The 26,132-nt window shown below is 41.0% G+C and overlaps 1 protein-coding gene across 1 annotated transcript in view; it reads right to left on the bottom strand.

Moving 5' to 3' along the window:
* Positions 1-26,132, bottom strand: part of Trip4 (thyroid hormone receptor interactor 4) — a 58,605-nt gene that overhangs the window by 21,233 nt on the left and 11,240 nt on the right. Inside the window, exons 5-11 of the mRNA XM_008836297.2 lie at positions 25,595-25,673; positions 17,850-17,979; positions 12,585-12,800; positions 9,131-9,263; positions 6,953-7,140; positions 5,614-5,738; positions 2,344-2,435 (exon numbers count right to left, since the gene is read on the bottom strand). Coding sequence (XP_008834519.1) covers positions 2,344-2,435; positions 5,614-5,738; positions 6,953-7,140; positions 9,131-9,263; positions 12,585-12,800; positions 17,850-17,979; positions 25,595-25,673 — 963 coding nt within the window. The remainder of the gene's footprint in view (positions 1-2,343; positions 2,436-5,613; positions 5,739-6,952; positions 7,141-9,130; positions 9,264-12,584; positions 12,801-17,849; positions 17,980-25,594; positions 25,674-26,132) is intronic.

The following is a 26,132-nucleotide window of genomic DNA, read 5'->3' as shown; positions in this document are numbered from 1 at the left end:
AAAAAAACATACATATATATATATATATGGTGGAGAGATGGCTCAGCAGTTAAGAACACTGTCTGCTCTTGCAGAGGACCTGGGTTCAGTTCCCAGCACCCACATGGTGGCTAACAACAGTGTCTCTGTAACTCCAGTTCTAGGGGATTTGATACCCTCTTCCGGCTGCCACAGGTATTGCATACACAGATGCACTTCCATATATGCAGTTAAAACATTTATGCACTATAGATCCTTAAATTTACAGACAAGTGTCCCAGTCACCACCCATCAAAGAAGTTTCTTTTTCAACAGAGATTATTACAGAGTTCCACAAGTGGTCACACACAGAAATAGAACAGGAATGAAGAGAACACTAATCACTAATGCATCTTTTAATTCTCATCAATGAAGCTCCCACAAGCAACAGAGGACCAGGAGAACAAAAGGTCACAAATGACCAAAACATAGAGAATAAGAGTCTACAGAGTAGGGCTCCTTGGACAGGACTCCTATATTAAAATCCACCCACCAAAGGCTCTGGGATCATTGCAGAAGAGGGGGCAGAAAACTATAAGAGCCAGGGAGGAGGCGCACAACCATACAGAAATAGAGTCCTAAGGGCTCCTGGGATCTTGCTTATATGAACCTACAGCAATGGTGTCAGTATGCACGAGACCCATGCAAATTCAAGCAGACAAAAATCCAGCACAGAACTGTGGAAATGGACAGCACGCTCCAATCTTCGTCGAAGAATTATTGGCAGTTTATTACTGCTGAGTGGAGAGGAAGAGCTGACCTTCTTAAAGGGAGGGACTCTAGATAGGCTGACTAGACTGCAGTGAATGAACTTCCACTGAGGGACATCTAGGGACACTCACTTGACATGATACACCTCAACACAAATGACAGAATGTATGAATTCCAGTGGGGTCATATTATAGGAGCGGGCCCATTGGGAAGAGGGTATAAAGATGATTAAGATGTTCTGTATGAAATAAAAATTCAATTAAAATTTTTTAAAAATTCATGCACATAAATATTTTTAAATACACATACATATATGTGTATACCTGTACATACACACTTGCCTATCATGAGTTCAATGACCTGGAAGAAATGCTTGAGGATCAGTAATAACAGATCATACCATACCCACCATCCATTCAAAATGAAAAGGGATACTTTAGGTTTCCTCACTAATAAAAAGCAAAGTTTAACTGGGTGTGGTGGCACACGTCTTTAATCCCAGCACTTGGGAGGCAGAAGCAGGCGGATCTCTGTGAGTTCAGGGCCAGTCTGGTCTACATAGTGAGTTCCAGGCCAGCTGGGGCTACAGGGAAACCCTGTCTCAAAAAGACCAAAAACCAAAAACAAACAAACAAAAAAGAAGTTTAAGGAAAGGAAGGAGACTCTCTATACTTTGTTACCTGGATTGGAATGACAGTTTTTTTTTGTTGTTGTGGTTTTTTTTGTCAGAAACGAAGGTGTATTGCTTCCCCACATACTAGAAACCAAAGTATCTATAAGTGCTTTCTGTTTCTGACCCATTTCTTTTCTCATTCCAACATCCCTACTAAAGCAGCCTCCTTGAATGGGAATAGGGTACATGTCAGTAATCTCAGGCAGAGGCAGGAGAATAGTCCTAAATTCAAGGGCTACATATTAAGTCCCAATCAGCTTGGGCTACAAAGACCCTGTCTTCAAACAAACCAAAAAAACACAACACAACACAATAAAGTAATACTCGCCTTGAAGGCAGAGGTGGTAGGACTGTGGGTCTGAAGCCAGACTGGGTTACATGTGAGACTCTCAAAAAAAAAGTGGGGGAGGGCTGGAGAGATGGTTCAATGGTTAAAAGTACTTCCTGTTTTTCCAGAGGATGGGAGTTCACAGTATACACACTGGGCAGCTCACAACTGCTTGTAACTCCATCCTAAAAGGATATGATGCCCTTTTCTGGCCTCTGTGGGCATGCACACCCATGTGGCATTCACACAGACATACATATACATAAATGAAAAAGAAATAAAACTTAAAAAAGAGACTCTCTTGGGGCTGGACAGATGGCTCAGCAGATTAAGAGCACTGACTGTTCTTGCAGAGGACCTGGGTTGGATTCCCAGCACCCACATGGCAGCTACAAACTGTCCTTAATCCAGTTCCAGGGGCATCTGAAGCCCTCTTCTGAACTCCACAGTATTGCACAACATGGGTGCACTCACACACATGCAGGCAAAACACTCATACACAAAGTAAAATTAAAAAAAAAAAAAAAAAGAGAGAGAGAAAGACTCTCCTTTCCTCCTATGTCTAAATTGCTAGTTAACAAACATTTGCCCAAGAGAAGTTGTCATCACTTACCTGCTCCTGAAATTGCTTCTGGGACAAGCAATCAATCAAGTCCACACAGCCTAGAAGACAACCTGATGGATAGTCGTTTGGAAATTCCACATCTGAATAAAAATTAACAGAAAGATTGGATAAATTTCATTTTTTGTGACTTTGGAACTCAGGAATCTGCTTCTTTAAAATTTTTTAAAGATACTATCTTGTGGGGGCTGGAGAGATGGCTCAGCGGTTAAGAGCACTGACTGCTCTTGCAGAGGACCCGGGTTCGGTTCCCAGCACCCACATGGTGGCTACGAATCATCCTTAACTCCAGTTCCAGGGGAATCTGAAGCCCTCTTCTGACCTCCGAGGCTTTGCACGACACGGGTGCACTCACATACATGCAGGCAATACACTCCAATACACTCGTGCACACAAAATTAAAATAATAAATAAAATATTAAAAAATAAATAAATAAAAAGGCCAGGCATGGTGGCGCATGCCTTTAATCCCAGCACTCGGGAGACAAAGGCAGGCAGATCTCTGTGAGTTCAAGGCCTGGTCTACATAGTGAGTTCCATGACAGCTGGGGCTACAGGGAGATCCTGTCTCAAAAAGACAAAAAAAAAAAAAAAAAAAAAAAAAAAAAAAAAGATACTGTCTTGTTATATAGCCCTCATTGGCTGGGAACTTGCTAAGTAAATCAGACTTGCCTCCTGGATTCAACGATCCATCTGTCTGGTAGTGATGGGTTTTAGAAAAAATGAAAAACAGCTATAACTGATGAGAAAAAAAAAAATATGATGAAACAAATAAAATAATGTCAGAACACAATTTTTTTTCCAAAGTCAAAAATCGCAGTTAAATAGCCCTGGCTGCTGTGGAACTCTCTATATAAACCAGGCTGGCCTCAGACTCACAGAGATCTGCCTGCCTCTTCCTCCCAAGTGCTGGGATTCAAGACATACACCACTATGCCCAGCCAGAAATGTGTTTTTAAGTTGTCATGCATTTTTAACTCCTAATGATTGCTTTAGCTTGGTTTCTTAAAAACAATTGGCTTGAGCCGAGGATGGTGGCTCACGACTTTAATCCCAGCACTTGGGAGGCAGAGGCTGGCGGATCTTTGTGAGTTTGAGGTCAGCCTGGTCTACATAGTGAGTTCCAGGACAGCTGGGGCTACAGGGAGACCCTGTCTCAAAAAGACAAAAAAAAAAACAAAACAAAAAAACAATTGGCTCTGGGGCTGGAAAGCTGCTGGCTCAGCAGTTAAGAGTGACTGCTCTTGCAGAGGACCTGGGTTCAATTCCCAGCACCCACATGGTGGCTACAAACCATCCTTAACTTCATTCAGTTCCAGGGGAATCGGAAGCCCTCTTCTGACCTCCGAGGCATTACACGGGTACACTCACATACATGCAGGCAATACACTCATACACACACACACACACACACACACACACACACACACACACAATTGACTCTACAATTATCCTTCTGTTTTTTCCTTCACAACAACTATATGAGCTGGGTAAGAAGGAAACACGGGTACTCAAGGATAAAAGGTTTTTTGTTTTTTTTTTTTAAGACATTTTATTTTTAATTTTGTCTATGTGTCAATATTAGCACTTGAGTGCAAGTGCCCACAGAGGTCAGAGGCATCAGATCTCTGTGAGTTCAAGGCTAGTCTCGTCTCCATAGCAAATGCAGGCCAACTGGGACTACAGGGAGACCCTGTCTCAAAAAAAAGAGACCAAAATTCTCTCCTTTAAGTTCTCTCTCTTAAGCATAGTAGAAGGTGTGAATTGGATCTTGATTTTTAAAAAAGGGAATTTTGTTTAATATTTATTATTTATTTTAAAATATTTTATTTGCCAGGTGTGGTGGTCAGGATGTAATGCACAGAAATTTCCTATTGTGGCTTTTAATGATAACATTGAGTAATATTTATTGAATACTTGCTGAGTGTTAGGAATGCTTTAAATGCTTTTCATGGATTTTATTTATTTTATATGTTTTTATTTCTTACTTTTATATGCATCAGGGTTTTCCTGCATGTGTGTATGTATACCACATGTGTGTCTGGTGCCCAAGGAGGTCAGAAGAGGGAGTAGGGTTCCTTGGAACTGGAGTTACAGATGGCTGTTAGACACCACGTGGGTGCTGGGAATGGAACCCCGGTCCTCTGCAAGATGGCTGTTAACCAATGAGCCATCTCTTTAAGTCCCTATTTTTTAAAAAATTATTTATTCATTTTAAAATTTATTTTAAATATTTTATTATTTTTATTTTATGTTTATGGATGTTTTTGCCTGAATGTATGGAAGTGTACCATGTGTACGCATTGCCCTGTAAAGGACAGAAGAGAGTGTCGGAGACCCTGGAACTGGAGGTATGGAAGATTGTTAGCCACCATGTGGGTGCTAGGAATCAAACCTGGGTCCTCTGGAAAAACAACAAGTATTTTTAACTATTGAACCATCTCTCCAGCCCCTATTTATTTTTATTTTACATGTATGAGTGTTTGCCCACATGTAAGTATACCACATGCATGCCAGAAGAGAGCATCAGATCCTGGAGAACTGGAGTTACACGGTACTTAGCCACATTGTGGGTGTTGAGAATCAAATCTGGGTCCTCTAAAGGAGCAACTCAGTGCTCTTTACTGATGAGCCATCTCTCTAGGCCCCTATTATTTTGTTTTTAATTGTGCATATGTGTGTCTGTGTGTGGGTATGTGCACATGAGTAGAGGTGGCTACAAATGCTAGAGGCATGGGATCCCCTAGGAGCTGAAGTTCCAGCTGGTTGTGAGCTGCCAGATGTGGTTGCTGGGAACCAAACTCAGGTTTTCTGCAAGAGCATCACTTGCTCTTAACCACTGAATCATTCATTTCTCCAGTCACATAAAATTCTTACATGTGGTTTTATTTCCCCCATCTAAAGATCCTAGAGTTTATAGGAATCACTTATTTTACCTTCATAGTAAAATACCTTCAAGATTAGTTGGGTGATTGCTGGTTTTGGAAACTGATATATTTATTTGCGTTTTTGAAGAATTAATGCTTTGAGCAATTTTCCACCCCACAAACTGATAAGCTGGGTGTGGTGGCTCATGTTTCTTATCCTACCTCTTGGGAGGCTTAGGAAGTTCCAGGCCAGCTTCAACTACATAGTGACTTCCAGGACAGCCTGGGCTACATACTGTGTCAAAATACAAACTAATAAACAAATAAAAGAAGGAAGTGACAGATAACCATCAACGATTTCTCTCTAAAAAGTCAGACTGAAAGAAGAATCTACCTTTCCCACGAAGAAGACGGTAGGTAGCCTGGAGTTCTGAGACTTCTTGAGGGGAAGGTTTCTTGCCTGTGGCTGCTATCCAAAGCCGTCCTCTGTGAGGAGTATACCAGGATCTGCCCTCCACCCTTAAACAAATACAAAGTTAGTGAGAAGGATCTAAATTCTAGTTTCCTTGAAAACCCCATGATATAAAACAAATCTTAATCCAATTGGACCAAGAGATCAAAAGAGGATACTTCATCAAGGATTCTTTTGTGAGACATACTTCTCCCACAATACTTTCCCTTGAAGCTGAACCCTGTCCTCTAATTTTTCCTGTCATCAGAAAAACCCAATAAAATCCAACCCAATAAAAAAAAACCCGAGAAAATCCAATAGAAATAAACAAACAAAATCACCAAACCAAACCAAACCAAACAAAAAATCCAAAATAAAGTCCTTACCACCAAGTTTTTATATGTGTATGTCTTTTTTTATTTTATGTGTATGAGTGTATTGCCTGCATGTATGTAAATGCATCTGTGTCATGCAGTACCCACGGAGGACAGAAGAAGGTGTTAGAACCCCTGAAAATGGAGTTACAAATGGTTGTTAGCTGCCATGTGGGTGCTAGGATTCAAACCCAGGTCTTTTGCATCTCTCCAGCCCAAGTATGTGTATGTCTTTCAAAAATAGTATTTATTTATTATTATTATGTAAATGGTATGTGTGTGTGTGTGTCTGTGTGTGAGAGTTAGTGTATGAAGTATGGAGGTTAGAGGTCAAATTTTAGGAGCTGATTCTCTCCTTATTGAACTCAGGTCATTCAAGCTTATGTGGCAAGTGCTTTTAACAGCTGAGCCATCTTTTCTTCTTTTCTTTTTTTCTTTTTTATTATTTTTATTTTATGTGTATGAGTGTATTGCCTGCATGTATGTGAGTACACTCGTGTCGTGCAATGCCTCAGAGGTCAGAAGAGGGCTTCAGATTCCCCTGGAACTGGAGTTAAGGACGGTTCGTGGCCGCCATGTGGGTGCTGGGAATCAAATCCGGGTCCTCTGCAAGAGCAGTCAGTGCTCTTAACCGCTGAGCCATATCTCCAGCCCCTCTTTTCTTCTTTTCTGAGAGAGTGTCTTGCTAATGTACTCCAGGAATGCCTTCAACTCACAATTCACAATCCTCCTGCCTCTGCCTCCTAAGTGCTTTTATTTCAAGTATGTGCCACTATACTTTACCCTGTTTAAAACTGTGTGTACTAAAGAATATTATAAATGATCAGTAGAGAATTTTACTCCATAATTATAAATCAAATTTATATCACTCTAAGATCTTTCACTAAAAAATTAATTTCTATACTTACCTTTTAATCCCTCGGACAAGAAAAGAAGCCCAAGGCTGATGCATAGAGAGGCACCAGCCACCATCAAAACCTTCCTGGAATTCTTGATCCTGGATTCGCAGCTGGTGCTGATATAAACTGAATTCTAGTCCCAATCCTGCTGAATTTGAAGTCCTCTTCTGTGAGACTGTACCTGTGTGGTCAACCCACTATACACACAAAAAAAAAAAAAATATATATATATATATATTTATATATATATATGGTTTTGCCTGACTTGGAGGGGGCGGGTTGTTGAACCGAGGGAAGGTAAACAATACAAAATTAATTACATGAGGAACTTTTTCTTTTGAGTGAAAGTTTCTAGTAACTCAAGCTAGTCCTGAAATCACTATGTAGCTGAGGATGACCTTGAACTCCTGATTCTCCTACTGCCATATCCCAAGTACTAGGATAACAGGCCTGTGTCACTGCCCCTAGCTAGGAACATATTTTTTTTAGTGCGTGTGTATGATGTTCGTATGTTTGTCTAAGCATGCCACAGTGCATGTGTGGAGGTTAGAGGACAACTTTCAGGAGTTGGCTCTCCCCTTCCACCTTGTGGGAACAGAGAATCAAACTCAGGTAGTCAGGCTTGGCAGCAAGCTCCTTTACCCACTTAGCCATTTCACTGGCTCCAGAAACATTATTTTAAAAAGAAAATTTTATCTCATCTTTGTCCAAAATAAGGCCAGAAAAAGTAGAGATGTTATAAATTCAGTAGCTGAGGCTGGAGAGATGGCTCAGCGGGTAAGAACACTGGTTGTTCTTACAGAAGACCCGGGTTCAAATCACAGCACCCTCATGGCAGCTAACAACTGTCCCTGGCTCCAGTCCCAGGGGATCCGACAGCCTCCTCTGACCTCCTTGGGCATTGCACAACACGGGTGCACTTACCTACATGCAGGCAATACACACATACACATAAAATTAAAAAATTAAAAAATTAAGTAGCTATCCCAAACATGGCAACAGTGTCTGATCATTCCTAAAAACTACATTTTATTCATCAATTTAGTGTATATGTATGCATGTATATTCACGGGCAGAGCACATGTGTGGAGATCAGAGGACAACTTGCAAGTGTCAGTTCTCTCCTTCTACTACATGGGTCCCAGGGATCAAACTTGGGTCATCATTTTTGACATCAGGTATTACCTTTATCTGCTGAGCCATCTTACCAGTCCACAATGACCCATCTTAAAGGATAAATACAATATAAAACTCTACATAGGCTTCTCAATTCCAGGAAAAATAAAAACTATAAGCGCAAAGAGCTATAATTATTTCTACTCTATACTTATTAATGATCTATATTGGATTCTGGATAATTTTCCAAGATGGGTTCAACATTTTGGTCTATAATTTTTCATTATCTTACGACAGAGATTCATGTTGGTATCGTAACAAAGCCAAACAGATGCTGTCAGGGGTAGCAATTCTTACTGAATGTATGACATTCTATGACCCTGAATTGAACAAGACAAGGTGAAGCACTGCTGTAAACAAGGTTCCCAGCCTACAAAGGGAAATAGGGAATTACAGGGTACAGATAGTTATAGCAGACTAACAAGTCTTGACAACAGTTTAAAGAAGAATAGCTGTTTCTTCCAGAGCAAGAAGACCAAGTGCTGCAAAGCTCCCCCTGGCCCCAGTGCCAGAGATTGAACCTAGGACATTTTACATACTAGTTAAGCATTCTACCACTGAGCTATACTCCCAGCTCCCCAAACCACATTTATTAAGTACTGCCTCAATATATAAGGTGAAAAGTAATAAAGGAAGATACCCAATGTCAACCTCTAGCCTCCATAGGAATGCACACACATGTGAAGCACACATGTAAGGCCCTACACAAACAAACATACGCATGGACACATACACACACCACACACACACACACACACACACACACACACACAAGTACATTAGACTCCATAAAAATGTTTAAATGATATAAAAAGTGCTAATATTTCAAAAGATAATACAGGTCATACTGTCAGAAACACTTCAATAAAAATTGGAAAAATATTAGGCCAGAGAGAGTAAGGCTGATTGACAGGAAATTGATATCTAAAGCCTATGAAACAGACATACTTGAAAGGAGAGATATTTGGGGCTAAAATTGCTCATTATCATTTAGAGGAGATATCCACTAACCTGGGGAGGGGACTGGTATTGGTATATGTTGGGGTTTACCAGAACTCTCAAAGGCTCTTCAGAAGATCTATCCAATTTTTTCAGTGGTTGGTTCAAGGTTCCATTGGCAATGGCCTGTATTGTCTCATCTAGCCTGTGATACAAAACCAAAAGGATGTGATAATTGGTAATTGTCTATGCTCAGTGCCCATACTTACCAACATATAGCCTTTCAGTAGTATTAAAATTGGAATTCAAAGAGTAGTTGTAGACATGGGCAACCTTCCCTGCTCCCCATTTCACCTTCCTTCTCTTCCTACCAAGAATCCTAAGGAAAATAGGTAGGGCACACTACAGCAATTCATCCGTTTGACAAGATCATGACCAGGTCAAGACTAGACAAGTTGCCTAGAAATGGGCTGACCCAGAGAAGAGCATTCTAAGGCAGCTTATCTACTCAACACAACATACAGTCATTCTTCTGTCTACCAAGGAATGCCCTTTCCACTTCTCCAGGCTAATCTGAATTCTATCCTTGATTCAAGACCCAGAAACTTTTTGTTGTTTTGATTTTTTTTTTTTTTGTCTTTTTTGAGACAGGGTCTCCTTGTAGCCCCAGCTGTCCTGGAACTCACTTTGTAGACCAGGCTGGTCTTGAACTCACAAATATCTGCCTGCCTCTGCCTCCCAAGTGCTGGGATTAAAGGTGTGGGCCACCACATCCAGCTGTTTTGATTTTTTTAATCTCTATATATGTGTGTTTGTGTGAGTATATGCCACGTGTGCACAGGTACCCTTGGAGGCCAGGAGATGAGGAGGGATCCCTTAGAGCTGAAGCTACAGGTAGCTGTGAGCCTCATGACATGGGTGCTGAAATTGAACTTGGGTCCTCTGGAAGAGGAGGAACTGCTCTTAATTGCTAAGCTCTCTCTCCAGCCCTATTTTTTTTAGATTAAAAAGAAATTTTAGGTCAGATGTTATGGCACACGCCTTTAATCCCAGTATTTGGGAGGCAGAGGTAGGTGGATCACTGTAAGTTCCAGGCCAGGTGGGGCTATAGGGAGACCCTGTCCCAAAAATGCAAAAAAAAAATAATAATTTTTTAAAAATTATGTGTATGCATGTGTGCACATGAGTACAGGTGTCTGCAAAGACCAGAAGAGGGCATTGGATCCCCTGGAGATGGGAGTCACAGGTAATTGTGAGTCATACTATGTATGAGAACTGAACTTAGGTCCTCTCCAAAAGCAGTATGTGATCTTAACTGCTGAGCCATTTCTCTAGTCCCAAGACTCAGAAGGTTTTTTGTTTTTTTTTTTAAAAAAAAAAAAGATGGCTGTCTGGGGCTGGAGAGATGGCTCAGCGGTTAAGAACACTGGTTGTTCTTTCAGAAGAACCAGGTTCGAATCCCAGCACCCACATGGCAGCTAACAACTGTCCATAACTCCAGTCCCAGGGGATCTGAAAGCCTCTTCTGACTACCTCGGGCATTGCACAGCATGGGTGCACTGACCTACATGCAGACAACACACGCATACATATAAAATAAAAAATAAAATAAAAAGATGATGGCTGTCTTCAAATATTTTTATTTTTATTATTTTTAAATTTCATTTATTTATTTATTTATCTATCTATTTATTTACTTATTTATTTTGGGTGTTTTTTTGAGACAGGATCTCCCTGTAGCCCCAGCTGACCTGGAACTCACTATGTAGACCAGGCTGGCCTCAAACACACAGAGATCTGCCTGCCTCTGCTTCCCAAGTCCTGGGATTAAAGGCATGTGCCATCATGCTGGGCAAGACTCAGAAGTTTTAAAAAGGCTCCTTGTCCAACACAAAAGTACTTACTTCTAGACTCTACTGCTGAAGGCACTAAATACATGAGTCATTGAACAAAGAAGAAGAAATCGAGCTGGTAGTAACTTAGAAACGTCATCTCTACTGGCTAGCTTTCATAATACTAGAAGGTGCTATGCATGCTACTGGCAGAGAAAGGTAATCCTCAACCTTACCCAGCTGTGAACTCTGCAAGCTATAATAATGACTGGTCTGGCAAAATATGTCCACTGCTGCAATACTGGTACAAATGTTATGAGAAGCTGGGTGTGGTGGCACATGCCTTTGATCCCAGCACTTAGTGCTCAGCCCTAAATGGGACACCTATATCATACCTTCTCCTTCCAAGACTCCAGACTCATGGAAAAGGAAGCAGTAAGATTGAGAGAGATAAATACAAGGAAACAGTGCTGCCTGGACACCACAGAGTAGCTGCACACATGAACTCATAGTACTGGTGACAGCATGCAAAGACCTGTGCAAACCCATGCCAGAATAAAACCCAGCATGGATGAGGTAGGTGGATAAGAAGACAGCCCTAGCAACTGACAGCTGCTAGAAGGAGAGTCAGTTTTCTTTACTACTGTCACAGGTAGGTTGACCAGGCTCCAAGGTGTAGCATTTATTATTATGCCAATATCATAATCACCTGAACAAACAGATTGACTCTTAAAGTTTTCTTTTTTTTTTTTTACTTTTTAAAAATATTTTATTTATTATTTTTATTTTATGAGTATGTGTGTATTGCCTGCATGTAGGTAAGTGCACCCATGTTGTGCAATGCCCACAGAGAACAGAAGAGACTGTCAGATTCCCCTGGAACTCGAGTTACAGACGGTTGTTAGCTGCCATGTGGGTGCTGGGATTTGAACCTGGGTCTTCTGCAAGAACAGTCAGTGTTCTTAACCGCTGAGCCATCTTTCCAGCTCCTAAATTAACTTTTCAAGAGTGGGTCTGGACTCAGAGGACACTAGCTTCCCTAGCTACTACTAAAATGCATTCCCAGCCCTCCATCATTAAGATTTTTATTTTGTGTACATGTATGCGTGGGCATGTGTGTACAATGGCGTGTGCATATGTGTTTAAGTCAGATGACAACTTGTGAGAATCAGTTCTCTCCTTCTACCACATGAACCCCAGGGATCAAACTCACATTGTCAGACTTGGCAGCAGGCACCTTTACATGTTGAGCTACCTCCATCATTACACTTAGTAATATCTTGGTATATATGACCTATGTACATGAATGTGTATGTGAGAGTGTAGGCATGTATGTGCCAAGTTATATAGAGAGAGATCAGAGGACAACCTCAGTGTCAATCCTTGCCTTCTATGTTATAGAGAAAGGTCTCTTTGTTGTGGGCCACTGTGTACACCAGGTTAGCTGGCCTGTGAACTTCCAGGGATTCTCCTCTCTCTGACTCCAATATCGCTGTAGGAACAATGTCATGACACATATGCTACCACAAACTCAGGTCTTTTTGCTTCTGAGCAAGCACTTTACATACTGAACCATATCACCAGTCCCATTATTAGTTTTTAAGTCATCAAAGCAAGAGATCCAATAGAGAGGGAGAAGCTTTCAGTCAGCCTACTCCTTTCCTCAGAGCCTCCTTCCAGAGGCTTCCACTGACCTGCTGTGATACTCTGCCAGTGGGTTTTGGTCTTCCAGGATCTTCCGGCCTGCAAAATCAATGGTGACTTTCTTAGAAAGTCGAGAGGCATGTCGAAGTTCTCTCAGTTCCTCTTCTCGTTTCTGCAGAGTTTCCCGCTCAACTTTGGACAGCCACTGGTTAGAATCACTAGCAAAGTAATCTGACTCATCATCAATGACTTGGGTCCTCCGAATGCTAAGGAAAAAACAAACAATATAGCAATTAGGTCATACGTTGAGAAATATGGGCTAATTGCTGGGGAATGATTCAAAGTATGTTTTATGTTGTGGAGGTTACAGTCTCAACTGTAGAAGGCCAAAAATGTTCTAAAATCGCATCAAGCTCTGCCTCACTTGCAGCTACAGCATACATCTTATCTCTACTGCAAGGCCCACTTCTGCTCCTAGAACTCATTGCTACCTTAGGAAGGGAAAGACTTGCTACCATAATTCATTGTCATTCTTTCCTTCTGACAAGTCCAGTCTTCCATCTTCCCTCACTTCTCAATGCTGAGGGTCATACCCAATATGACCAATTAGGTTTTAGTTTGGTTTTGCTGTATCTGAGTTTATGCCCTGGTAACTTTCAATATCCTAGCCCTTTTACAATTGAATGGAGTCCAGTTTATTACTGATAGGCTCATCTGCTGGCTGGTGTAGGTCCTGAAATCTCAGTCCTGTGGCTCTTCTATTACTGTTCTACTTTATCAGTTTCTACATCCCTCCTCCCCAATCTCCGGTTCTGCACTAAAATGCTGTGCCAAGTCCTAAGATCATAATGACAAGGAAATTGAAGGCTAGAAGGAAATCTGATAATTTAATGCTCTTATTCAGCAGAATAAGATCACAGAAGTGATTACCCCAAAGTCACAAACCTAGCTAAGATTCAACTTCTTCATAATTATAAATTAGTGACATATATAGGCATAAAGAAAATATTTAAATTACATTCATATTTTGATACCTTATTTCAGAGCCCACATGAAAGTATAAAAATTTTTGTCTTAAAAATGGATTGAAGGAGCTGGAGATATGGCTCAGCCGTTAAAAGCACTGGCTGCTCTTGCAGAGGACCTGGATTTGAGTCTCAGCATCCACATTGTGACTAATAATCATCTATAACTCAGTTCCAGGGGAAGTCAATGCCCTCTTCTGAATTCTGTGGGCACTGCACAACATGGGTACACTCACATACATGCAGGCAATACATTCATACACATTAAAAAAAACATACAAACTGATTTAACTGGTGTGGTGGCACACACCTTTAAGCCCAGCACTTTGGAGGCAGAACCAGCTGTGAAATCAAGGCCAAACACCTCCAAAACCAAAATAAAACAAAAAACCAAATTTAGAAGAGGCTGGAGAGGTAGCTCAGCAATTAAAAGCACTGGCTGGTCTTCTAGAATACCTAGGTTTGATTCCCAGCACCCACATGGCATCTAACAACTATCTGCAACTCTACTTCCTGGGGATCCAACGCCATCTTCTGGCCTCTATGGGCAACACTCATACACATTAAATTAATTTAAAAAATTTAAATCTGTCTAAAACAGATTTAGAGAGCTCGAAAGATGATTCCGTAACTAAAATTGTTTGTTATACAAGCAGGAAAACCAGAATTTGGACCCCAGCACCCACATAACAAGCCAGGCTTGGTCTAGCATATTTTTGTAACCTGAGCACTAACGGGTGAAGACAGGGGTACTGCTGGGGTTTGCTGGCTGTCAACCTAGCAAGCTCCAGGTTCAATGAGAGACTCTGCCTCAAAGAAATAAGGCATAGTGATAGGGAAGGAAATCAGTGTCTTTCTCTGGCCCTTATATTGCACACATAAGCTTGCACACCTGCACATAAATGCTCACACCACACACACACACACACGCACACACACACACGCACACACACACACAATAAAAATAACCACAACAGATTCAGAGTGGGAAGTTTAAAAGAACTCAGGAGGAAATGGTAGTATACCAGCAGGCTAAGCTTGAGACCTTGCATTGCGTTGATGATATTTGTGTGTTTTTAAAAAATGTTTTGATTTTATGTGTATGAGTGCATTGCCTGAATGTATGTAAGCATACCACTGTGTCCTGCAGTATCAGCAGAGGTCAGAAGAGGGTGTGCTGGGAATCTAACCTGAGTCCTCTGTAAGAGCACTCAGTGCTCTTAACCACTGAGCCATCTCTTCAGCCCCCCGATTTGTGCTTCTGAACATACTAGCAATGTGACAATATCAATAGAGAGAGACTTCCTTTCAGGTTTTATTTATTAAGAAATACACTTGAGGGCTGGAGAGATGGTGCAGTGGTTAAGAACACTGGTTGTTCTTGCAGAACACCCGGGTCAAATCCCAGCACCCACATGGCAGCTAACTGCCTGTAACTCCAGGTCCAGGGGAATCCAAAGCCCTCTTCTGACCTCCATGGCATTGCACAACACAGGTGCACTCACATACATACAGGCAATACACACATACACATAAAATAAAAATAATAAATAAAATATTTTTAAAAAATAAAGAAATACACTTGAGCCAGGCACACTGGTGCACACCTTTAGTCCCAGCACTTGGGAGGCAGAGGCAGGTGGATCTCTGTGAGTTCAAGGCCAGGCTGTCTACATAGTGAGTTCCAGGGGGCTGCAGGAGGCGGATCTCTCTGACTTCAAGGCCAGCCTGGTCTCTATGGTGAGTTCAGGTCAGCTGGGACTACAGGGAGACCCTGTCTCAAAAAGACAAAAAAAAAAAAAATACACTTCAGACACTTGAGGAGCTGAGATGGTTCAATGGTTAGGAGCACTGGCTGCTCTTCAGAGGCCCCAGGTTCAATTTCAAGCATCCAAATGGCAGCTAACAACCACCCATATCTTCAGTTCTAGGTGATCTGATACCCTCTTCTGACTTCCTCAGGCACTGCACAACACAGGTATACTTCTACACATGAAGGCAATACACTCATGCATAAAATAAATATAATATTTAAAAAAATACATTTGATTTTTTATTCTATTTTAAAAAATTATTTATTTATATTATGTATATGAGTGTTTTGCCTGCATGTAAGTGTACCACTTACATGCAAAGCTTGCAAAGGCCAGAGGTGGCATTCCATATGTTGGAACTGGAGTTACAGATGGTTGTTAGCTGCCATGTGGGTGCTGGAAAGAGAATCATGGTCCTCTCCAAGAGTAGCTAATGCTCTTAACCACTGAACCATCTCTCCAGTCCCTCTTATTCTATTTTTTAAAATATTTTATTTATGGTTTTTATTTTATGAGTGAATTGGCTGCACATATGTAAATGTACTCATGTCATGCAATGCCTGTGGAGATCAGAAGAGGGCATGGGATTCCCTGAACTGGAGCTATAGATGGTTGTTAGCTGCCATGTGGGTGTTTGGGAACTGAATCCAGGTCCTCTGCAAGAGCAGCCAGTGCTCTTAACCATGAGGCATCTCTCCAGCCCTACATTTATTCTACTTTTTTTTTTTTTAGCTCAAGCTAACCTGGAACTCACTATGTAGACCAAGCTGGCCTTGAACTCACAGAGATCTGCCTGCCTCTGCCTCCTGAGTCTTGGGATTAAAAGTGTGTGCCACCATGCCTGGCTTCTTATTCTACTTTTAATGGTAAGTTTTACTTGAGTTAACATGAGCAGGTCATGGTGGTATATGACAGAAATTCCAGTACTCAATAGGTTGAGACCAGAGTATCACAAGTTAAAGATGAGCCTGACCAAAAGTAAGTATGAGGTATACACCGTGTGTTAGGCTTTCCTAAGGAGCAGCTTTATAAATTATACTTCATGTAGTCATAGTAAATGGTTTGGAAGTAGGACAGGTGTCTCATTAAAGATTAGGGATAGGCTTCAGGGTCAGTTAAAATAAGAAATCTAGTGTCTCTTTATCATGTATCGGTTTTCTATGAAGAACTTTGTCAGAAAAAAAAAGAGAAAGAAATAAAAAATAGAACAAATCATAAATCTATTTCTTTTGTTGCTGTTTGTTTTTAGACAGGGTCTCCCCTATAACTCCAGCTGACTGGAACCTGCTATGTAGGCCAGGCTGGCCTGAATCTCACGAAATCCACCTGCCTTTTCCTCCTGAGTGCTCGGATTAAAGGCATGTGCTGCTATGACTAGCCTTTTATTTTTTTTTAATTTAATTTATTTTTATTTTATGTGTATGAGTGTTCTGCCTGCATGTATGTAAGTCACCAGTGTGTGCAATGCCCAAGGAAGCCAGAAGAGGACATTGGATCCCTGGAACTGGAGTTATGGACAGTTGTTAGCTGCCACGTGAGTACTGGGAACTGAACCTGGGTTCTTTACAAGAGCAGTCAATGTTCCAAACAAGACATCTCTCCAGCCCCAACCTATATTTTTTAACCATTATTTGATATATTTTTATTTTTTGGTGCTGAGTATTGAACCTGGGACCTTACACAAGTTAACTATATGCTGTACACTGAGCTATACCTTAACCCCTATCATTATTACAGAATGTGTCACTTCTACTTACAAAAAGTTTACTGTAATTACTATGTTGTGTTATGTTCACAGTTGCTTAACATGTTTAATGCTCTCTTCTGTCTGTCTCTTTCAGACAGGGTCTTACTCCGTAGCCCAGGCTGGCGTCAAACTCATGGCTATCCATCTACCTCAGCTTCCCAAGTAGGCTTATAGATGTGATCCACTATGCCCAGATTACACTCTTTTTTGATGTTCTCTTGTGCTTGATTTGATCTTCTATTTTGTTCCTCACAGCACTAGACACAATAATTTATGCCATGTACGCCACATACCTAAATGTGGAGCAGGGTATACCACTAGATTTGTGTAAATACACTCTATGGTGTTCAAACAATGAAAAACAACATTTCTTAGACTGCATCCTCATCTTTAAGCAACGCATGACTGTGTATGTGGACTAGATGAATAAGTAGCTGCAAGTGAAGCATATAGAAATGATGTCAACCTGAGTCAAGTGTCCAGGGTATACTGGCATTTGCTACAAATAAAGCAACTACAGGGTAAGATTTTCCTGGTAAGGGATTATCTGATTCAAATATGGATCCCAAACCAAGATGCGGACCTCCTAAACAGAACATTCGACTCTTCTTTTGTACAAATCCATTCATACTCCACCTTGAGAAGGTGTCAGGTGCCAAAATATCACTTTCATGGTGGGAATGTGGATTAGTTTATGTCTTAGCACTTATTATTCTAATTCTTCCATACCTAGTTCTGTCAAATTCTAACAGTTTGTCTTTATGCTTGATAGCCTTCTCCAAACCAGACTTAATTCGAGATTCTTGATGAGGAAGAAGGTCCTTAGTATAGATGTCCACCTTTCCAGAATTCTCCGCCCCTGAAATTCAATAAGGAAATCAAATGGTATCAGCCTATAGTATAAATTAGCTCCATGACTGTGCAGTAATGAACAAAATATGTGAGAATCTGACTCCGGCTTGATGATCTGAAGTCTCTGTTTAAATATTCAAATGGAAAACAAGAAAGGACAAAGGTTAGGCCTAACCTATAAAGCACCAAGTAGTATTTGACATATAATAGGTTTCCAAAATGTGATAGGGTATTTTTCTTCCATTCTTTTTAATATTTTACTTATTATTTTTACGTGTATGCATGTATTGCCTGCATGTAGGTAAGTGTACCCATGTTGTGCAATGCCCACAGAGGCAATGCCCAAGAGGCTGTTTGATCACCTGGAACTGGAGTTATGGACAGTTGTTAGCTGTCATGTGGGTGCTGGGATTTGAACCCAGGTCCTTTGCAAGAACATTCAGCGTTCTTAACCACTGAGCCATCCCTCCAGCCCTCTCTTTCTCTCTCTCTCTCTCTCTCTCTCTCTCCCTCCCTCTCTCTCTCTCTTTTTGGGTTGTTTGTATCTTTTTATTTTGAGACAGAGTCTCTCTATAGCCCTAGATGGCCTAGAATTCATTATGTAGACCAGGCTATCCTTGATCTCACAGAGATCTGTCTGCCTCTGCCTTCTGAATGCTTGGATTAAAGGCCTGTACCACCACTCCCATGGTTCCTTTTTTTTCTTTACAGAAATTTGGATCATGAAGGGTACCAAACCACTTAGCACAATATAATACAATGTGAAAATATCTTATAGGACTGGGGATATATCTCAGTGGTAGAGTGCTTGCCTAGTAAGGCTCTAGGTTTAATTGTTTAATTCTCACACAGTCTCTTTCAAAGACCAAAACAAATACTTTACTGAGGAAAGCCATCACCTGTAAATATACTTTTACGTATCAAAACCAAAAACTAAATAATAGAACAATTTTAGGAAAGATACAAAATTAAACAGTTAAATGATAAAGCACTTAATAAGAATAATATTTAACTATCACAATATCCCAATAAAATGGATTGCATTACCATTGTTATAGAAAAGGAAACCAAAGTTCAAAGATGAAAATAAATTTACTATGCCAGGCATGGTAGCACACACCTTTAATCTCAGTGCTCAGGAGACAGAGGCAGACGGATCTCTGTGAGTTCAAGGCTAACCTGGTCTACATAGCAAGTTCCAGGCTAGCTGGGGCTGCAGGGAGACCCTGTCTCAAAAAGAAAAGAAAAAAAAAATTTATTGAGTTCACTTAGATTTTAGAAGGTAGATCCTGGCATGATATACTTGCCTATTTGGGAAGCTCACACAGGGGGATCACCACAGCCCAGTAATTAAAGATCAACCTGTACAATATAGTCTCAGACAAAAAAAAGTTAAACCAGGTATGATGAATGGAGGCCTTTAATCCCAGCACTCAGGAGGCAGAAGCAGGCATATCTCATGAGTTTGAGGTCAAGGCCTGCCTGGTCTGCAGAGTGAGTTAGAGAGTTCCAGGCTAGCTACATAGTGAGACCCTGTCTCAAAAAAGAAAAAGAAAAAAAAGATGGCGCACGCCTTTAATCCCAGCATTCGGGAGGCAGAGGCAGGCAGATCTCTGTGAGTTTAAGGCCAGCCTGGTCTACATAGTGAGTTCCAGGACAGCTGGAGCTACAGGAAGACCCTGTCTCAAAAAGACAAAAAAAAAAAAAAAAAAAAAAAAAAAAAAGAAGAAGAAAGAAAAAGAAGAGGATTGCTTAGAGTTCAAGGCCACCCTTGGCTACACAGAGTACAAGGCCAAGCCAGAGCTATAAAAAAGTACATAAATAAATAGATACATAGAAGCATAGATATCTTCTTTGATTCATTTACCCCATTCTTGAAAATGTGTCCCAATAAGGGCTGGAGAGATGACTCAGCGGTTAAGAGTACTTGCAGAGAACTAAGAGTTTGGTTCCCAGCACCCACAGAGACGCTCATAATTCAACTCCAGATCCACAAGCCAGAGCTATAAAAAAGTACATAAATAAATAGATACATAGAAGCATAGATATCTTCTTTGATTCATTTACCCCATTCTTGAAAATGTGTCCCAATAAGGGCTGGAGAGATGACTCAGCGGTTAAGAGTACTTGCAGAGAACTAAGAGTTTGGTTCCCAGCACCCACAGAGACGCTCATAATTCAACTCCAGATCCAAGGGGTCCAGAGTCCCTGTTCTGGCTTCTTTGGGGACATATGGTAGCCAGCCACACACGTGGTGCACTTGGATAACTACAGGAAAAACACTCATACATACAAAACAAATTTTTTTTTTAGAAGAAAGTATGAATGTGGGGCTGGAGAGATGGTTCAATGGTTAAGAACACTCGCTATTCTTCAAGAGGACATGGGTTCAATTCCCAGTACCAACATGGCAGCTAACAACCATCTGTAATGCCAGTTCTAGGGGATCCAACACGGTCTTCTGACCTCCATGAGTATTGCACACGTATGATGCACTTACATACATGCAAGCAAAACACACATAAAATAAAAATAATGTTTTTAAAAATAGAAAAGTATGAATGTGAACATATGAGTTATTATGTATGTCTGCTGGGGCAGAGAGAAGAGCCGGGTGACAGCAGCACTGTGCTCACCAAGCTGAGGTATCTTCATGCACAAGTTTTTGGTTTCCCTTTCTTTTCCTAGACAGTGCTGAGTAGGCCATGCCACAGCCTGAGGAGCCCCGGTGGCTCTATGTCACAGCAGGGTACACTGGCCTGAGAAGGGAGACTTATGCAAGTATTACCCATTCTCTACCACAGGGAATAACCTGTTCTAGCTAGATGCCTGTCTGCATGCCAAGAGCAGACAGATCTCTTAGAATCTTCTCATCCCTGGAGCTCAGCCTCAGGCAGCCTCCTGCCTGTGTCCTCAGATGGGGACTCTGAGGGTAGAAAGACTGCCTGCCCTACCCTGTCACCTGGGGTAGGGGCAAAAGGAACCAGGGCAGTTTCAGAATCTCAGAGTTTGGTTACAAACCTTCCCACCCAGGGGAGACAGGGACAGTGCACTGACCTTTCTGGTCTTTGGATTCTTTCCCTTTCCCCAGATAGCTTACTTACTATCCCTCTGAATGCCCCTCACTACCCTCAAGCCAACAGCAGGCTCCTAGCCAGAAAATGCAAGAGCTGGGTGCCAGAAGATGCCCAGCATCAAGGCTCTAGCCCAAGGGTTTGGGGGAGCTTTCCCTGCAGACATAGTCCTGAAAGCCATGTGGCAGACAGTTGGCCAGAAGGGCACTATCCCTGCCCCTTCCTATCTAACCAGAAAAAAAAATATATGATAGCATATGGTAGACTAGGCTGTGAATAAATACTTCAGACATCATCTCACACCAAGTATCTATACATGTGGTTATTTTCTATCATATGTATTTGTGAATGTTTATATTTCAACAAACCTCTCCCCTACACACACACACACACACACACACACACACACACACACACACACCATGGTTAAAAAAAAGAACTAAAACTAAATCAAAATATATGTTGATGAAGGTGACCATTTATAGTGTTCTTTATAATTTGGAGTTAAAATATCCAGTAATTGGGAAATGGAAAAACAAATTATTTACAAAATATAGTTACTAGGGGGTTGGAGAAATGGCTTAGTGGTTAAAAGCACTGGCTGCTCTTGAAAGAGAACCAGGGTTCAGTTCCCAGCACCCACATAGTGGCTGACAACCCTGTAACTCCAATTCTTGGGGATCCAATGCCCTCTTCTGGCCTCTGTGGGCATTGCATGCACAGGTGCACTTACACACATACAGGGAAAACACTCATACACGTGAACATGTCTCCCTACTTCCTCTCAAATTCATGACCCCTTCTTTCTTCATATATATATATATATATATATATATATATATATATACATATATCTTTTTGAGAAAGGGTCTCCCTGTAGTCCCAGCTGTCCTGGAACTTGCTATATAGACCAGGCTGGCCTCAAACTCACAAATATCCCCCTGCCTCTGCCTCCTGAGTGCTGGGATTAAAGGCATGCTCCACAACGCCCAGCTAAGAAAGAAAAAATTTTATTTATGTGTGTATGTACATGCTATTTATTTATGTGTGTATGTGCCCATGCATGGGTTGTGCCTGGAGACCAGGAAATGGTGTTGGATCAGGTAATTGCAGATTATATGGGTGCTGGGATCCAAACTCCAGTCCTGATGATTGAGGAGCTGATTGAGTAATAAGTGCTATTAACTTTTTAGTGATCTTTCAAGCTCTAATAGACCTTTTTTTAAAAAAATTTTTAATATTTATTTTTATTTTATTTGTATGAGTATATGGCCTACATGTGTGCAAGTGTACCCGCACTGTGCAATGCTTGTGGAGGTCAGAAAATGGTGTTAGATTCCCTGGAACTGGAGCTAAAGATGGTTGTTAACCACCATGTGGGTGCTGGGAATTGAACCTGGGTCCTCTGCAAGAGCAGTTAGCGCTCTTAATCGCTGAGCCATCTCACCAGCCCCAGACCTTTTTTTTTTAACCAAATAAAAACAAATAGGAAGAATTTATAAATCTGGGCATGGTAGTACATATCTGTAATCCCAGCTATTCATGAGACTGAGACAGGATGACTGCAAGTCAAACCTCGAACCTGGGTTGAACCCAGGTGTTTGAACTTTTAAGAAAGATTTATTTGGGGGTTGGAGAGATGGCTCAGTGGTCAAGAGCACTGACTGCTCTTGCAGAGGACCTGGGTTCAATTCCCAGCACCCACACGGCAGCTATGAACCGTCCTTAACTCCAGGTCCAGGGGAAACTTTTTAAAAAAATATTTAATTTTCATTATATGTGTCTCTGTGTGGGTATGTGCACGAGTGTTTTTCCCTGAAGAGGCCAGAAGAGGGTTTTGGATCCCTGGAATTGGAATTACAGAGAGTTGTGAGTTGCTCGATATGGGTGCTGGGAACTCAATTCAGGTACTCTGCAAAAGCAGTACACATTTTACCCCCAAGCCATCCCTCCAGGGCTCTTGAAGTCTTTTTTCAGGGATCTCACTATGCAACTCAAGCTGACCTGGCTCACTATGTAGCCCAGACCTCAAACATGCCATCCCCCTGTTTCAGACCTCAGAGTGCTGTCAAATAGGCATGAACTTCCATGCTTGGCTGAACTTTTTTAACATTTTATTTTGGGGGGTTGTGCATGTATGCGTGAATGTGTGTAGATACACATGTCTCATGGCACGCATGTGGAAGGCAGAGGACAACCTGTGGGAACTGGTTCTTTCCTTCTGTCATGTGGGTCACTGGATTGAACTCAGGTGCCTTTATTTGCTGAGCCATCTCCCCAGTCCAACTTTTATCTTTGGTTTTGTTTTTAGAAGAGAAGATCTTGCCATGGTATCCAGGATGGCCCAGACTCCTACACTCAATCCTCCATCCTCAGCCTCCCAGACTATAGGTACATTTTTGCCTAGCAGAAAATGTCCTTAACTTTTTTAAAAATATTTTATTTATTATTTTTATTTTACATATATGAATGTATTGCCTGCATGTATGTAAGTGCACCCGTGTTGTGCAATGCCCATAGGTCAGAAGAGAATGTCAGATTTTCCTGGAACTAGAGTTACAGATGGCTCTTAGCCACCATGTGGGTGTTGGGAATTGAACCTGGGTCCACTACAACAGCAGCCAGTGCTGGGGCTGGAGAGATGGCTCAGTGGTTAAGAGCACTGACTGCTCTTGCAGGGGACCCAAGTTCTTTTCCCAGCACCTACATGGTGGCTATGAACCGTGCTCTTTTAAGTATTTTTGTCAGATATTTTCAAGTATAAAAGACTGACCAGTGTTAGAAAGAGTAGAGTTTCTTTATATTCTTCACTGTTTCTCTTGTTATCAGCATTTTGTCTTTTTTTAAAAAAATATTTTATTTATTATTTTTATTTTATGTGTACAAGTATATTGCCTGCATGTATGTGAGTGCACCCATGGCGTGCAATGCCGCGGAAGTCAGAAGAGGGTTTCCAATTCCCCTGAAACTGGAGTTAAGGACGGTTCGTAGCTGCCATGTGAGTGCTGGGAATCGAACCCGGGTCCTCTGCAAGAGCAGTCAGTGCTCCTAACCACTGAGCCATCTCTCCAGCCCCAGCATTTTGTCTTTTAAAAATAAATTTTATTACTTTTATTTTATGTGTATAAATGCATTGCCTGTATGTATGTAAGTGTAATCATACCATGCAATGTCCATGGAGCTCAGAAGAGGGCGTCAGATCCCCTGGAACTGGAGTTACAGATGATTGTTAGCTGCCATATGGGTGGAGGGAACTAAACCCAGGTCCTCTGCAGTGCTCTTAACCTCTGAGCCATCTATCCAGGCCCAGCATTTTGTTTTATAAAACCACAGAATAAGGATTAAAATTAAGAAATCGAGGCTTGGCCTGGCATAGTGGCACATGCCTTTCATCCCAGCACTCAGGAGGCAGAGGCAGACAGATCTCTGTTGAGTGCAAGGCCAGCCTGGTCTACATAGTGAGTTCCAGGCCAGCTGGGGCTATAGGGAGACCCTGTCTCCAAAAGACCAAAAAAATAGGAAATTAAGGCTTAAGGGAATACTCAGTGTTATAGCAAATGCTTACCAGTCCTCAGCATTAAAAAAAAAAAAAAAAACCCTAAGAAAGTAGAAACAGTATAATTCGACTAAATTGTACTATTACATAAATTATATACTCGTCAGATTTTAATTTTTTTTCTATTATTACCATTTTTCTGTTCTATGATTCAATTCAAGTACCACATCACATTTAGTTGTGACAACACCTTAGCCTGCTCCAGTCTGACATTTCCTCAGCTTTGTCTTGCAAACCCATTACTCTCAAATTTTAACTCAGTAATTTAACATCTTGCCAGTAGTGGTTAAAACTCTTATATTCTGTGCTGGGCACGGTGGCACACGCCTTTAATCCCAGCACTCAGGAGGCAGAGGCAGGTGATCTCTGTGGGTGAGTTCCAGGCCAGCTAAGGCTACAGGGAGACCCTGTCTCAAAAAGACCAAAAAAAAAAAAAAAAGTTGTTTCAAAAATAACAGCAGGGGCTGGAGAGATGGCTCAGTGGTTAAGAGCACTGGCTGCTCTTGCAGAAAACCTGGGTTCAAATCACACTACTGGTTAACAACCATCCGTAACTCCTGTTCCAGGGGTCCAACACCCTCTTCTAACCTCCGCAGGCATTGCATGACATGGATGCACTTATATACATCAGGCAATAGCAGGCAATATACTCATTCACAAAAAATAAAAATAATAAATAAAATATTTTAAAAAATAGCTGGGCATGGTTGCACACACCTTTAGTTCCAGCACTCAGAAGGCAGAAGCAGGCAGATCTCTGTGAGTTCAAGTCCAGCCTGGTCTACAAATCGAGTTCCAGGCCAGCTAGCGTTACAGGGAGACCCTGTCTCAAAAAAAAAAAAAAAAAAAGCTTGTTAAATAATGTGCAAAATGGGTGAAAAAAAAAAAATCTGCATCTTGCATACTATGATATAGGAAAGGAGACCAATCACAGACGCAAACAAACAGAATGTACTCAGTGCCAGTGACTCAATCAGAAAACTGGGGTCTACCTGACATCAACTTCTTTAGAAGTTTCTGGCTTTTGTTTGAGTCACGCTGTAAAATATCCCATTCTTCATGAGTACATACCTAGACAGTAAAAGAAAGATACATAATTCAGTAGTTGAATAATATTTTTTGGTGTGCCATAAAAAGTAACCTCAAATTATATATTTGATAACAGAATGATACTTTTTTTAATCCAGAAAAAAGTACTAATATATTCAAATATGTACATATATTCAAATGAATTTTTCCATAGGACTTTCTCATTTCTTCCTGTTAAATGAGCTACACACAAAAAAAATGTATATCCCTGTGAATATTCCTAAATACCTGGTTTAAACAACAAAAAAAGAACATAAAATCTATGTTCAAAGGAGAAATAACTGCTTCTGTTGAGAATACTGAAAAATTTTTGATACTTTTCAAAAGCAGCTGGTTTTAACAATAAACTCCAAACCTGACGATAGAAATTATAAGATGTTTTTATTTATTTATTTATTTATTTATTTATTTATTTATTTATTTATTTATTTATATTTTTTT

The sequence above is a fragment of the Nannospalax galili genome, unplaced genomic scaffold, assembly GCF_000622305.1.
Source record: "Nannospalax galili isolate Female #2095 unplaced genomic scaffold, S.galili_v1.0 scaffold54, whole genome shotgun sequence".
Lineage (NCBI taxonomy): Eukaryota > Metazoa > Chordata > Mammalia > Rodentia > Spalacidae > Nannospalax > Nannospalax galili.
Note: the sequence above shows the minus strand (reverse complement) of the source record. Positions and strands in the feature narration are given on the sequence as shown.